Genomic DNA, 15,515 nt, shown 5'->3' on the forward strand with positions numbered 1-15,515 from the left:
TCAAGTTGACTAGAGCAAATATGCTCCCTACTCGTATCCGAGTTCGAATCCCCCTCCCTGTAGTTTTAATTAGATTAAAGTAGGATATCGTTTGTATCAAAGAAGAGGCTTAAATAGAAAATATACAAAACATGTAGATTTGAACCATTCGATTAGCAATTCAAGTAAATCACAAGTGTTTTACAAACTAAACTTACTTCTAAGTGTACTTTAGAAATATTCAATATTACAAACAAAACTTAGTTTATTAGTACCTGATAAAATTTTCAAAAACCGTAACATAAAGAACAAGATCATAGCACACTAGAGAAAAATAGGTTGACAAATGTTCCCTCTAGCTTTTCTCTCAACAAAAAATTTGTGACGGTGTTCATAACTTTGGTAATGGAGAGCGAAGATCTCTGCAACAAAACAATTGAGGAATAATCAAACATTGTATCGAGGCTTTGCTGATCTTTCCCTTTTAGAATCGTCCTGCAATAAGAGAAGATGTGAGAAATAGAATATCAAAATCAAGTAACACTTTCAACCAAACATTGAAAATTAAAATCAAATAGCACCGAGTAAAATTTACATGGAAGCTGTAGGTGATCTTATCAGTGACATCGATTATCTCCTTCCACTTCCTCCCAATGCCCATCTACATGACAAGATAAAAAATTCAGCCACTTGGTCCAAATTTCAAATTTGCAACAAAACATGGGACTACAAAACTGTAATGGTCACACTCTAACCAAAAAAGTGGAATATCAGTTGTGAGACTGTACAAGTAAAAATCAGAGTCGTATAATAAGAGAACTGGTATAAGCCGAGAACTGGCACATAAAGGAAGAGATGTGCCATAAATGCCAAACCCAACACAGTCGAGGAACATGCCATTAGGAAATACAGAAGCAGCTGCACTCAGGCAACTATAGAAAGTGGTACAAGAATCCTCCAGAACACCTTCATGCAAAAAGCTTGAGAGGGAAGCCAAAAGATACTTAAAGAATCGATAACCTTTGCCCAAAGGCTCCCTTCCCTTGAACAACTAACCCAAATCACATGGATCTATCATTAAAAAAAAAAAAAAAAAAAAAAAACCTCAATTAATAAGGGATCCACCAATTCCTAGTGAGACAGAGGTCAAATAAGCACATAACATCACATTTATCTTGCTGTCGATACTATGTCTCAGCTGATTTATACAGCATAATTGGTTAGTGCTTTATGTGTTGAGATCCTTCATTAGATCGGTTGGGTTTATCTTGTCATTTTGTATAGCTCTCTTTCATGTAGGATTTATGCTCTGTTGAACGTATATGCCTGACTCCTAGGGGTAAGGTTCTATATATCAGCCTGGCCAGGTGTCATTTATCATTCTTTTCTTTTTTCATAAGGTCTACAGCTTATGGTCTCAACTTCAACCTCCCTCTCATTGCTGGAGATCCATTTCTTTCACAAACGGGTCTTGGAAAGCCTTTGTAAAGATCATAATATGACATTGATGAAGATTTTAGCAGATTTGATTTTCTTAATGGGTGAGACTTCACTGAAATTATTTAATTGTTCTTCTTCTACCCTTTTCTACTTATCTTTTTCTGTTTTAAAAATCACAGCTACTATAAGTGTTTCGATCGTCTAATTTTCTCTTTATTCTTTTTTCTTCAGGGAACAAATATTTGAGGTTTTAACTTTCCTTTGGTTAAGCATTTTCATTTAAACAACGCGCACGAAGCACCCAGCAACAAACACCTCATATCAATATAACAAAGATTGTGGTGATGATTCGAATATGTTGGGGCTTTAACCCTAGTGCTGTTTAACAGCAGAGCAGATGAAGAATCATCAAAAGAGTAAAATAGATCAACCAAACCCACTAACTTAAAGTGTAATTTGAATCACACACCTGGGCAGCCTCGTTTGCAGCATTCCTAGTCCATAATGCAAGTTTGTCCTGCCTCTGGCGCACACTTGCTACCACCCCGCAAATCTCATCAGCCTCATCAAATTGCTCTCCAATCAGTGCCATCAACTATCCAATGAAATAAGAGCCCATATTATCAGAATTCAAATAAACCCTAATGTAACATGAATCAACCTAGTACTTAGTCCAATACACACAAAGTCATCTTCAGCCCACAGTGACCAAGATACATCAACCGTTCTCACTGATGAGCAGATGATGAGAGTAATACTCAATGTCCATATAGTTTGGCATGCTATGTTGCACTGTCAATCAAGACAGTTAAGTAGGTGAAATCAAATGAAATCAAATCTCAATGTATGCCTTCATTCAATGTCTGGCAACATAGCATGCCAGACTCTCATTCCTCTACATGTGTGCGTTAATATAATGAAAAATGATGAGGAAAGCAACAACTCACGGTCTCTAGCCACATGGTATCAAGGCTGGCCTTACTCCTGCTGGTGACAGTCCACTTCCCTCCATTAGCACACTCAGGATCCTCCCATTTTGGTTCAACCCCAGCCCTGAACAAGTGGAAATCTGCATTTGGTGGAAACTTGCTTGGCTTGAATACCTGATCATACAGACTGCAAATACATTTCGCATCTCAAATTCAAATTGAGGGATTGGAATCAGATTAAAGTCCCGAACTTGAATCATACAACCAAGGTTTGTGGGTCCAAAATTACAAATTTAGAACAATCCTCTAGCATTTATGTTTTGCCAAATTAACGGAGAAAGGGAAAAGAGAGAGGAGAAAGAGAAGGAGATAAGATAAGTGAGAGGTGAGAGATGAATAAAAAGTATAGAAAGGTTTTAAAACCTAAAACATAAAGCTTTAAATAGTTTTATATCTTTAATTTTAAATCAATACATTCCTAATCATTCCTTCCTCACCTCTATCATATGTGTTCTCTCTTCCCTTTCCTCTCAGTCTCTTCACTCAAACTTCAATTTAAATTAATAACATGAAACTATAACAGGATGGGGAAAAAAAAAAAAAAAAAAACCAAAAACAAAAAGAGGCTAGAAAATCAAAAGACTAACTGGGTATCGTATTTGACCGGATCAACTAGAATTGTAAGCAAGACATTAAAGCAGGAAAAGATTAACCACAGGGAACAAGGTTAAGAACATTGGAGCTAGCACTTTGGGAACAAAAGCCCCATCAAGCAATGCATAAATTAAAAATTCAACCATTTATTTTCCTCTAGATATTCTGGTAAGTTTTCTAATTTTTGGAAACAAATTGACCTATATTCCAGTACATTACTTGGCTTAACAGAAAGTTTCACCAAAATTTCCCCAATCAGACAGAAGATAAGGGCATATCAGTTACCAATCAACAAACATGAAAGATCAGCACAAACCCACATCACCAAAAAAAGTAAACAATCTGAAAACACAAAGCAAAAAACAATACAGGGAAGCATAAGAAAACCAAAAAACAAAAGGGGTGGAGATGGGGATTAGGTTTAGATTATGTTATGCATACCACCAGAATTCTTGAACGGTTTCGAAGGTGTAGGCCTTGCGAAGAGAGGAACCCCAAGCAGCACCTTGCTTGGGCTTGGATTGGTTATCGAACCAAAAGGTCCACTTCCTCTCCAACTTGTGGGGCCCACTGCTCGGCTGTATCTTTGCCTCGGCCGCCGCCGCCTCTAACCCACTATTTTCCTCAGCGTCTAATTGTGGTGGCGGAACTGCTACTGCTGCTACCTCTGTCGCCATTGTTGTCTTGTGGAAACCTTTTTGATTCGTCTGTATGTCTCTCGGGGTTGTGTTGTTTGGAAGAAAAAGAAGAAGAGGAGGAGGAAAGGAGAGACTCGCTTTTTTCGCAGTCGGGCGTTTATATTGTGGAGAATCCGCGGGCCTGCAATTTTGCCCTGACTTGATACGGTTGGTCGGCCCGAATGTAGAATCCTATAGTGAGGGTATATCTAAGCCTGATATGATATGATATGAGGCTATATCTTTAAACAATAACGTTACGATCACCAACTTGTTTACCAATTTTTGAATACCAACACATGTGGCACATGACATGGCAACCTATGTCATGTGCCATATGTGTTGGTATCTAAAAGTTGGTAAACAAGTTGGCGCCCGTAGCGTTACTCATCTTTAAATCACTGGATCTAATTAATTAGTCGTTGAATTAAATTAATTATTTTAATATAATAATTAAGGGATAAAATCTTATTTAAGGACTTTAAATAAGACTCTCACTATAAAATGACTTGGGCCCAAATGAACCTAACTAAATGGGCCGAACACCAATCTCACAAACTTGAAAGATCTCTACACGTTTTTATTTTTCCTAATTAGTCACTTTAGTGCCACTTGAAAAATCGAAAAGATATATTAGTGTGTCACTAATATTTGTGTAAAAGAAAAAACTTTATAATAGAGAGGGGAAAAAAGGACAAGCATATGAATTGTGCAAAATTCTCATGTGGATTCTCTTATGTGAGGCATATTTACTACTTTGTAATTGGATTAGGAGGAATTAAAATGAGGAGAATTAGATTTCGAATTCCTATTGAAGTTGTATACTAAACCATATGGATTGAGAGAAGTTAGATTCCAAATTTCTACTAAAGTTGTTTACTAAATCATATGGAATTAGGATAGGAGTGGTACTAATTACTAAAATGTCGTCGTTGTTAGGTTAAAGTAGATGACAAATTTTAAAATTTTAAAATTGTGTGATGATATAATAGGTAAAAAAGATATTCCTAATGGGTTACTTCTCCTGGAATTAGAATATCACCTCCCACCTAAGAATGCAATTCCTAATTTTGTGTGGGCCCCACTTACTTTTCAATTTCTTAATGTGAAGTAAATACAGTAATCCTCCATATATAAAATTCAATTCCTGATTAGTAAACACTAGTGTAATTCATTCAATTCCTGATGAGAATTCCAATCCCTAGCTTGGAAATGTTATCTCTGATCCTTTCCTTTCCTTCGGAGAGTTCTCATACTTGGGACTTTTTGGTTTCAGTAGAATTTTCAGTAATATGGCATGGAACACATTGTTTGTGTATGTCTGTTCTTAACCAAGTTATGATTCTTCAGAGCTGATGGTCGTTCTGCTTTGATCCTGTTTTTTATTTCCAATCACCGTTCATTTTCTGAAACAAAATAACCAAACACAAAGTTAAGCAAATAGATTGTACATGATGTTGATCATATTTTCAAATAGATACACTAATGCTGCTGAAACGTCCATACACCCTAGGATTTGGAACATGCTGCTGTTTCAAGTACTACATATGGTAATTTCTTCAATCTATCAGAAAGAAACATCTTAATTATTTAGGATTTAGGTGTTCCTTGGAGATCAATGGTAACAAATTCTTGGTAATGAAGACTAGAAATTACCAGGACTTGATAAGAAAGCACACGGCATAGTCTCTAATATTTTGTTTACCCTTCTCTTCCATTTTACTGTCCTCCGTTTCTCCTGCCAAAACTGGAATCTAAACCTGTTTGAAAGAGCATATTTTTCTCCTTAATATGATAGATAGAAATGAGATTTGTATTGTCAATAAGCATATGATTTTGTAACTAAACCTGATATGATATGATATGAGGCTATATCTTTAAATCACTGGATCTAATTAATTAGTCGTTGAATTAAATTAATTATTTTAATATAATAATTAAGAGGTAAAATTTTAAGGGCTTTAAATAAGACTCTCACTATAAAATGACTCCGGCCCAAATGAACTTAACTAAATGGGCCGAACACCAATCTCACAAACTTGAAAGATCTCTACACGTTTTTATTTTTCCTAATTAGTCACTTTAGTGCCACTTCAAAAATCGAAAAGATATATTAATGTGTCACTAATATTTGTGTAAAAGAAAAAACTTTATAATAGAAAGGGGAAAAAAAGGACAAGCATATGAATTGTGCAAAATTCTCATGTGGATTCTCTTATGTGAGGCATATTTACTACTTTGTAATTGGATTAGGAGGAATTAAAATGAGGAGAATTAGATTTCGAATTCCTATTAAAGTTGTATACTAAACCATATGGATTGAGGGAAGTTAGATTCCAAATTTCTACTAAAGTTGTTTACTAAATCATATGGAATTAGGGTAGGAGTGGTACTAATTACTAAAATGTTGTCGTTGTTAGGTTAAAGTAGATGACAAATTTGGAATTTTTAAAATTGTGTGATGATATAATAGGTAAAAAAGATATTCCTAATAGGTAAAAAAGATATTCCTAATAGGTTACTTCTCCAGGAATTAGAATACCACCTCCCACCTAAGAATGCAATTCCTAATTTTGTGTGGGCTCCACCTACTTTTCAATTCATTAATGTGAAGTAAATAAAGTAATCCTCCATATATAAAATTCAATTCCTGATGAGAATTCCAATTCCTGATGAGAATTCCAATTCCTGATTAGTAAACACTAGTGTAATTCATTCAATTCCTGATGAGAATTCCAATCCCTAGCTTGGAAATGTTATCTCTGATCCTTTCCTTTCCTTCGGAGAGTTCTCATACTTGGGACTTTTTGGTTTCAGTAGAATTTTCAGTAATATGGCATGGAACACATTGTTTGTGTATGTCTGTTCTTAACCAAGTTATGATTCTTCAGAGCTGATGGTCGTTCTGCTTTGATCCTGTTTTTTATTTCCAATCACCGTTCATTTTCTGAAACAAAATAACCAAACACAAAGTTAAGCAAATAGATTGTACATGATGTTGATCATATTTTCAAATAGATACACTAATGCTGCTGAAACGTCCATACACCCTAGGATTTGGAACATGCTGCTGTTTCAAGTACTACATATGGTAATTTCTTCAATCTATCAGAAAGAAACATCTTAATTATTTAGGATTTAGGTGTTCCTTGGAGATCAATGGTAACAAATTCTTGGTAATGAAGACTAGAAATTACCAGGACTTGATAAGAAAGCACACGGCATAGGGATTGAGCTGGCTCTAATATTTTGTTTACCCTTCTCTTCCATTTTACTGTCCTCCGTTTCTCCTGCCAAAACTGGAATCTAAACCTGTTTCTGGAATCTAAACCTGTTTGAAAGAACATATTTTTGGGAGATTCACTATTATACCCAATATGGGGGCCCAAATTATAAAAATACCCTATATAAAATGGACTTTAGAAACACACCCAAAGCTCATTTACAACATAACAAAAAAGCTTTTAACTTTTTATAAATTACAAAACTGCCATCAATTTCTTAAAACAAGCCCAACCCCAAAATCTCATAAAAATACCCAAAGCACTCAATAGGTCATCAAAGTAATTTAATAATCAATATTAAATTCAATAAGGCTAGCTATCATTTTTTGGGTTTTTTTTGGGTTTGTTTATAGGAATTCAATTGTGTAGGGGTTATTTATAATATTAGTGCTAGAAATGGGTATATCACTTAATATATGATAGATAGAAATGAGATTTGTATTGTCAATAAGCATATGATTTTGTAACTAAACCTTCAGCTACAGATATTCATGGCATCAATACACTTGGGACACAAGATTTTGAAATTCCTGCAACAGTGGGTGGAGAAACATCATGGTGCTCCTCTGTAGATAAAATCCAATGTCAAAACACCCAATGACCAATAAATACTCCGGAAAAATAAAATGATAAACAAACCTTCTTTCCTAACATTAAAAACGGTACAGAGAAAGTGGAAGGGAAGGAATTGCATCATTTTTTTGGAGTCAGGATTGATCATAGGAGTAAATCAATCAAACAAGCTCCAAAAACTCAATCCGAAATCAGACATTTAAACTGAGACTTCTTTTGTCTGAGGAAAACATATCACAAACTTTTATATCCCAAGTTCACACTGATTGGAATGAACAGTTCCTTGTAGTTACATATAACAAGGGATAACACCAAAGGCCTGAGCTTCATCTACAAAGATCAAGCCACAGAGAGAGAAATTGCTCTACCGATAAAGAGATATTCTCATCAATCAATCTAAAAACCGATCTGGTTTACTTGTTTTCGTTTTGGCGAAGAGAGAGTAAGTAGTAGAGAGAATGGCTGACGCAGTTGTTTTCTTTATTTCAGAAGATAAGAATAAAGTGATATTAGAAAGAACACCGAATAATTTTATTAGAAGATAAGAATTGCTCTCGGATGAGAAAGAACTGTGGAACACAATTTGCATTGATTCGAGTTTCTTTTCTTTTCTGGCAAAGAAAAGAAAGATACGAAAATGACAAAGTGGTTTTGGCCAACTATTTATCTTTTGGTTTAGTTTATTGGCCACATTTCATACATATAGACGAAAACAGTTGAGAGAAGATTTCATCGATCAATCTGCAAACTAAATCTGAAGGTTTAGTTGTTGTTTTCGTTTTAGCGAAAGAGAGAGTAAGCAGTAGAGAGCATGGCTGAGGCAGTTGTTTCCTTTGTGCTAGAAAGTGTCAGAGACTTCACCAATCAGCAAGCCAAGTTCTTGTCTGGAGTCAGCCATCAAGTTGAGGTTGCACAAAATGAGCTGCAATTGATGCAGGGCTTCCTAAAAGATGCAGATGCAAGACAAGGACAAGATGAAACAGTTCGTATTTGGGTTGCCAAGATTAGAGATGCTGCTTATGATTTAGAGGATGTCATCCAAACTTATGGCTTGAAAGTGGTTTCCAAGAAGAAAAGAGGCCTCAGGAATGTTCTCAAAAGATTTGCCTGCATCTTCAAGGAATGGGTTGATGTTCACAGGATTGGGGCAGAAATTGAGAATATCACTACTAAAATTTCTGCGTTGAGATCGAGTTTGCAGAGTTATAACATAAAGGAAATAAGGGACAGGGACAGCGGTGGTGGTGAATCGTCTTTGCAATTGCATGAGAGGCTAAGGAGAAGTTATTCTCATGTTGTTGAACGTGATGCTGTTGGGTTAGAGTCCAACGTTGAAGAATTGGTTATGCATTTGGTGAAAGATGAAAATCGTCATCAAGTTGTATCTATTTGGGGGATGGGCGGTTTAGGGAAGACCACCCTTGCAAGAAAGGTTTATCATCACAAAGAAGTAAGGCAGCATTTTCATAGTTTTGCTTGGGTCTGTGTATCTCAACGTTTTCAAGTCAGAAATGTTTGGGAAAGAATTTTAATTGAACTCACTTCTGCTACCATGGAACAAAAACAAGAAATTAAGGACACGACAGATGATGAAATAGCAAAGAAGCTTTTCCTTGTTCTGCAGAAAATGAGATGTTTGGTGATACTTGATGACATTTGGAGAATCGAGACATGGAATCTTTTGAAGGCTGCATTTCCAAATGTGGAAACAGAGAGCACAATATTGCTTACTACACGCAATAAAGCAGTAGCTTTGCCCCTAAATAGAAATGCTTTTCTCCACGAACTCAAGGCACTAAATGAGAATGAGAGCTGGGAACTATTTGAGAAGATAGCAATATCTGGAAGGGCTGATATCGGTATTTCTCACCCTTACTCTTTTCTTTTCCAGGTTCTTAGTTATATAGCAAGCCACATAGAAACCATTACATTGCATATGACACAACTTATGTAGTGTTTTTTCTTTTTTCAGTCATTGTTAAATTTTTTGAATATTGTCGAACATGTAGCAATTTTATTGACTGCCTTACTTGGTTAGACATTCGTTTTTTTTTTTTTTTTGGGGGTCACTCATTTGTTAGGTAGCAAGATGGATGGTAATTTATCTTATGCAATAGCAAATAATAATCAGGACAATGCTAGCTAATTCAAAATTTTCTCCCAACCTTCTCTTCCATCCAACGATATCCCATACATTTTCTGTGTTGGTGCAGATTTAACTTTTAAATGTTCTCCATTTGGCATGTATTAATTAGCAAATCCAAACTTATAATAAGATAAAGGTTATGAATAAATTTCGGGATTTCACAATTTTAATTTTAAATCATTCGAGCAAGGAATATCCACTGAGACTGCTCATACTACAAGTTCGTGTTTGATTTTTTTTTTCTTTGCCTATTTTTCAGACTTGGGAATGTACACAAAGAAGAAAGACTTAGGAATGAAGATGCTTCAACATTGTAAAGGTTTGCCATTAGCCATTATTGTGCTTGCTGGAGTTCTAGCCAGAAAAAACTCCATTAGAGAATGGGTGAGAGCGTATGAGAATGTTCGTGAATACATAAACAGAGGCATCGGACATGAAGAAGAATATGAAGGTGTATCACAAGTGTTGGCATTGAGTTATGATGACCTACCATATTACTTAAAACCATGTTTTTTATATTTAAGTCATTATCCTGAAGACTCTGATTTTTTTGTGAGCGAATTGACTAAGTTATGGGTGGCAGAAGGTCTTATCTTCTCGAGACAACAAAGACATAGTTTGGGGGAAACAATGGAGGATATAGCACATGATTGGTTAAGTGAGTTGGTAGAAAGGTGTTTGGTTCAAGTGGGAACAAGTGGTTCAACTGGGACAATTAAAGGTTGCCGAATCCATGATCTTGTACGAGACATGTGTTTGTTAAGGGCAAAGGAGGAAAGTTTTCTCCAGATTAAATATTCTTTGCAAGAAAGTACTTCTTCTATGGCAGCCAAGGCAACACAATTGGGGAAAATTCGAAGACTTGCAATTTACTTGGATAAGAACGCAGATATGTTGGTTTCTTCAAGAGATGAAACAAATGGTCACGTAAGGTCTCTATTATTCTTTGGCCTAAGAGAATGGATTCCAAAAAGTGAAAAAGGATTACTATCTCCGTTGAAGGATTTCAAAGTGCTTAGAGTTTTGAAGGTTGAAGGTCTTGATGAAGTAGAAGTAGAGTTGCCAAGTGAAATTGGAAATATGGTACACTTAAGGTTTCTAAGTGTGAAGGGGAGCGAAATAAAAAGGTTTCCACCATCCCTAGGTAATTTAGTATGCTTGCAAACTCTTGATTTTCGTGTTTCTGTTAATGTCGTCATGGTCATCCCAAATGTGATAATGAAGATGAAACAATTAAGACATTTATATTTACCCTGGATTTACAAAGCAAAGGGTAAGCTGGAGCTGTCTACTCTTGGCCATCTACAGACTTTATATAACCTTTCAAGTGAGTATTGTGATTTGAAAGATGTTGGTAGATTAACCAATCTTAGAAAACTGAAAATAAAAGTGTTAGGCTCTTTGCAAAATATGGAGGAAATCTTAAAATCTACAGGCAGCGTGCTTAACTGTGTTCGGTCTCTAATTGTGAAAAATGACACGAATAACGATAAAGAGCAAGCTATGCAAATAGTATCAAGCTGTCGGGGTATATACAAATTGACGTTACATGGGCCAATCGCAGAATTACCGAAAGAGCTCTACAACTATCCAAACCTCATCAAGTTAGTATTGTGGAGTTGTGGTCTCAAGGAGGACCAAATGGGAATACTAGAGAAGCTGCCAAACCTAACAAATTTGAAGCTTTTAAGAGAAGCTTTCGAGGTGAATACAAAGATACTGGTTTTCTCCAAAGAAGGCTTTCCTTCTCTTCAATTTCTTGATGTTTCTGGTCTGGTCCAAATAAGAGAGCTGAGGGTAGAGGAAGGAGCCATGCCTCGTCTCTGTCAATTGGAAATTGAATATTGCTTGGGATTGAAGACACTTCCAGATGGGCTGAGATATCTTACTAATCTCAGGGAATTAACCATCACAAGGATGCATAGAGAACTCCACCGTCGGATTGAGGAAGATGGAGAGGATTTCTATAAAATTCAACACGTACCTTCCCTTGTAATTGGAGAACCAGAAGACTTCTAACCACCACCGATGCAATGATGGCAAGGTAATTTCTTTCTTTTAATTTTTAAATTAAAAAAAAAGGTGCATTTTAAAGCAAAAAGGGTGGTTTGGTTTGTGTTTATTAGTTAAAAAATGAAGCAGCGAGAGAATATTAAAGTAGAAAAGCCAACAGAATATGGGCTTAGTTACGTTTTCTTTCTACATTTTTATTGCTTTTTGCTTGTGCTTGTGACTTGTGTTGTGAGTGAGAAGCTTAAAAGCCAATAGGTTAAATTTCCTTATTTTCAGACCATATATCTTATAATAATATTTGATTTGTTTTCTTCGTCCATTTTTGCTTGTGAGTCCTGTCTCCTAAGCCTTGTCATTTTCCCGTTTCCAAATATTTTAGGGAAATAGCCCTAAATGCCACCATTTTTATAATTGTAACTGAAAATACCACCCTTTTTAAAAAAATTTGGAACTATAACCTATAAATATATATTTATTGTCCCCGTATTGCACACATATCACTTTTGCTGAAATTTTATTCTCTCTGTTTTGCTGAAGTTCTCTCTCGGCTCTCTCTTGGCTCCGCTCTGTTTCTCTTCACTCTCCCGTGGCTTTGCTCTGACTCTCTCATCTCTCGTCGCTCAGCTCTGAATCTCTGGTCGTTCAGCTCTCAATCTCTCGTCGCTCAGCTCCGACTCTCTCTTCTCTCTTCCTCTCCCAGCGACAGGTACTGTTCATCGTCATTTTCTTACAATTTAAGGGTTTCTCTGAAGTTGGTTTAGGGTTTATGCATTTCTCTGAAATTGGTTGAGGGGTTTGTTCGAAATTGGTTGAAGGTTTAGGGGTTTCTCTGAAATTAGTTTAGGGGTTTGTTCAAAATTGGTTGAAGGTTTAGGGGTTTCTCTGAAATTGGTTTAGGGGTTTCATCGAAATTGGTTTTGGGGTTTCTCTGAAATGATCTTAGTATGATGATTCCTTGTTTCAAACAGTGAATGGGTTTGTTCTTTGTGGACTGATGCTTGCTGTTGTGTTGCTGTTGCTATTGCTGTCGTATTGTGTTTTTTTTCTAGTGTATTGCTAATGTAGTGATGTTGTGTTGGCATTTTAGTGCAGTTGTATTTTTAGTTTTAGTATGGTTTTATTATGGTTTTTGTAGCAGTTATTGATTGGTATTTGGTGGCTTAGTATGAGTCTTTATGACCATTGCATTTAACCTTCTTACAAGTCTAATTGGTATCTATTTTGTTTGTTGAAGATGATATCTAAAGTGTAAGACAATTAACCTGTGTATATCATTTTGAACTTGTAAACTCCCAACCATATCATACTTTTTGTTTGAGAATAATGCTTGTTAATTCGACATATTTTTTTTATAACTTTGTTTACTAAGTTTAGGGCTTGCATATTGGATATGGATGAGTTTTGTTTAGAACCATATGTGGTGTAATATGAGTTGTTTAAAAGTTTGCTGTTTTGTGCTTGATCATTGTGTGCTTAAAAGAAAGCGGGAAATGAGTGAAGATGGGAACCTACCACCAGCAGCTGGGGTTTAGAGAAATGGGGACATTGATTTTGCTATAAGCTAACTGTTTAAGCTTTTGCTTTTGTTGTTTGTGTATGGATACTTAGAGAACTCTGTTTCTGAGGAGAACTTATAATTTTGTAATTGTACATGTCTTACAAACATTTTATACCGTTTTGATGGTTTATTTATGAATTTATCTTTGATTTTTTGTTAAGAAAAAACTGAAAGGATGGTGCCAATTTCTTTCATTTTCTTACATTTGAAAGGAGGGCCATAGTAGAGTCAGTATTGTGGTTGCCACTAATTCATAGGATGTTCCATTACATTATACCTTGAAGTGAATAAATTGTTTCCCGATGTCTTGTTGTTTTTTAAAACTCTTTCTAGTCAGATAGATTTGTATCGTTAGTCTTGAATTGTTCTCAATTAGGCTTGTGCTACCGCACATTCCCATTCTAGCTGAAGCTGTCTCATGATTAGATGGTGTGATTATATGGTGTGTTGAGATGTGTGTTTAGATATTATATTATGCAGGAGTGGTAGAGTACTGGGTGTGTTGAAACTTGGCTTTGAGCCATTAAATTAGGAGGTCAGTTGTAAATAGCTGGGGTTTTGTTTATGATATGTATTTTTTGAATTTTTTTCACTTCATATCCTATAATAGGCTGTTCATAAGTGGTGATTGTTTATTGCTTGTTATTGTGTAGATTGCAACCGACTGAAATTTTGTTTATAATATTGGCATGCAGGGAAATATGGTTGGTCAAATGAAGTTGATGATTGCAGAGGAACAAAAGTTCCAAGGGAAAGCATTGTCGTTATCCCATACGAAGACCGCAATCACTACGATAAAGGAGAAATTCACTGAACAGCAGCTGCAAATGTTTGAACAGAGTTGTTTTGGTCATCTCCTAGGGATTGAGGACCTCAAGTGGACTTCTCCGATTGTCCACGGGTTGCTGCTGAGGAAAGCTGATCCCAAGACAGTTTCCCAACTGAACGGGATCAAATTCATTGTTGGCAAGAAGGTCATCCAATTCACGGCGCAGCAATTTTGCATCGTGACAGGGCTAAGGTTTGGAAACCTTCCCTTTATTCCGATTCCCACTAATGAGAACTGCTCATTGAAACGGAAGTACTTTGCCAACGATAAAACTGTGAACTTGTTGGAATTAGAAAAGGCCTTCCTCGAATGCGATGATGTGGACGATGTATTCAAGCTTGGATTCGTATACTTTGCTGTGTTTGTGCTGTTGGGCAGCAAAAAACATGTCCACATTGACATGCGATATTTGAAGTTGGCGGAAGACCTTGAAGACTTTGGGAAGTATCCATGGGGTGCTGTGTGTTATGCGAAGACAAATGCGTCACTGCTGAGGGCACTTTGTGCAGATTACCAGAGAGTGAAAGTGCCCACAAAAACTGCCAAAACAAAAAAATCTGGAAAGAAACCAACAACAACGGCAACCGGTAGACCAAGAGAGTACCACCTCAAAGGTTTTGCCTATGCACTTCAGGTGAGCAAATGTCCATTGATGTTGAAGTTAAATTGCATTTGTTTACAATGACTGACCTTTTATTCCTAAAACCAGATTTGGGCGTATGAGGTGTTTCCAGCGTTGGCTGCACTACATTTGGTGGTGCACGAAGAAAATGCGCACATCCCTCGTTTACTACATTGGAGGAGCAATAGTTCGCCGCGTTTTTATGAGCTAATGAGCCAAGTATTCGAGAACCGTGAGGTTAGTTCAGTTTTTAATGATAATGTTCGGGATATGAAAATATAATATAATTACTTTACTGATATGTATATTGTATGTGTAAATTGCAGGTTGATGTGCAGCTTCCCCGGCCATCTGTGATGGACAAGCAGCAGCCGTATTGGACTTGGGGTGACAGTGCTGACGACAGTGAAGAACTTGTTGACTTGTTGGGCGATGACGCTGAACAACAAACCGGCACTTCTGCCTCTGTAGAAGAAAAAGAGAAGGACATTGACGAAACTGCAAGCCTTCCGTCGTCTTCTAAGGCAAGCATTACATTTTTTCGAAGATATACGTCATAATACAATAGGAAAATAACTGCTGTATTGTTGCAATATTTTGTGGCCTGCATAGTAACACATGCATTATAACTTAGTGCAGGGTACAGTCGCGTCCAGAGAGTTACGCACTTTGAAGCGTGACTTTGAAAGGACAAAGGATGAATTGGCCAAAGTTTCCCTATCAAATCGAGCACTTCGCGACATAGTGCATCAGTTGGAAGACAAGGTACGGAAGGAGTCAATGAAAGCTGAAAAAGAGTTCGAAAAAAATA

The 15,515-nt window shown here is 36.4% G+C and overlaps 1 protein-coding gene, 1 long non-coding RNA gene and 1 pseudogene across 2 annotated transcripts; 1 reads left to right on the forward strand and 2 right to left on the reverse strand.

Annotated features, from left to right (window-relative positions):
- Nucleotides 1-159: 159 nt before the first annotated feature.
- Nucleotides 160-3,877, reverse strand: LOC117612387 (eukaryotic translation initiation factor). The gene is made up of 5 exons (XM_034341088.1): nt 3,444-3,877; nt 2,367-2,535; nt 1,889-2,014; nt 575-640; nt 160-474 (listed from the first exon to the last, which is right to left on the reverse strand). The coding sequence occupies exons 1-5, from the start codon at nt 3,677-3,679 to the stop codon at nt 427-429; spliced, it is 645 nt and encodes a 214-aa protein (XP_034196979.1). The 5' UTR covers nt 3,680-3,877; the 3' UTR covers nt 160-426.
- Nucleotides 3,878-6,381: 2,504 nt separating this feature from the next.
- On the reverse strand, nt 6,382-7,741 carry LOC117612401. The gene is made up of 3 exons (XR_004583389.1): nt 7,437-7,741; nt 6,877-7,010; nt 6,382-6,626 (listed from the first exon to the last, which is right to left on the reverse strand). It is a non-coding gene; the product is annotated as an uncharacterized LOC117612401 (long non-coding RNA).
- A 606-nt stretch (nt 7,742-8,347) lies between these two features.
- LOC117612404 lies at nt 8,348-12,057 on the forward strand (annotated as a pseudogene).
- Nucleotides 12,058-15,515: the final 3,458 nt, after the last annotated feature.

Source organism: Prunus dulcis, chromosome 1 (assembly GCF_902201215.1).
Source record: "Prunus dulcis chromosome 1, ALMONDv2, whole genome shotgun sequence".
In the NCBI taxonomy this organism is placed as follows: Eukaryota; Viridiplantae; Streptophyta; class Magnoliopsida; order Rosales; family Rosaceae; genus Prunus; species Prunus dulcis.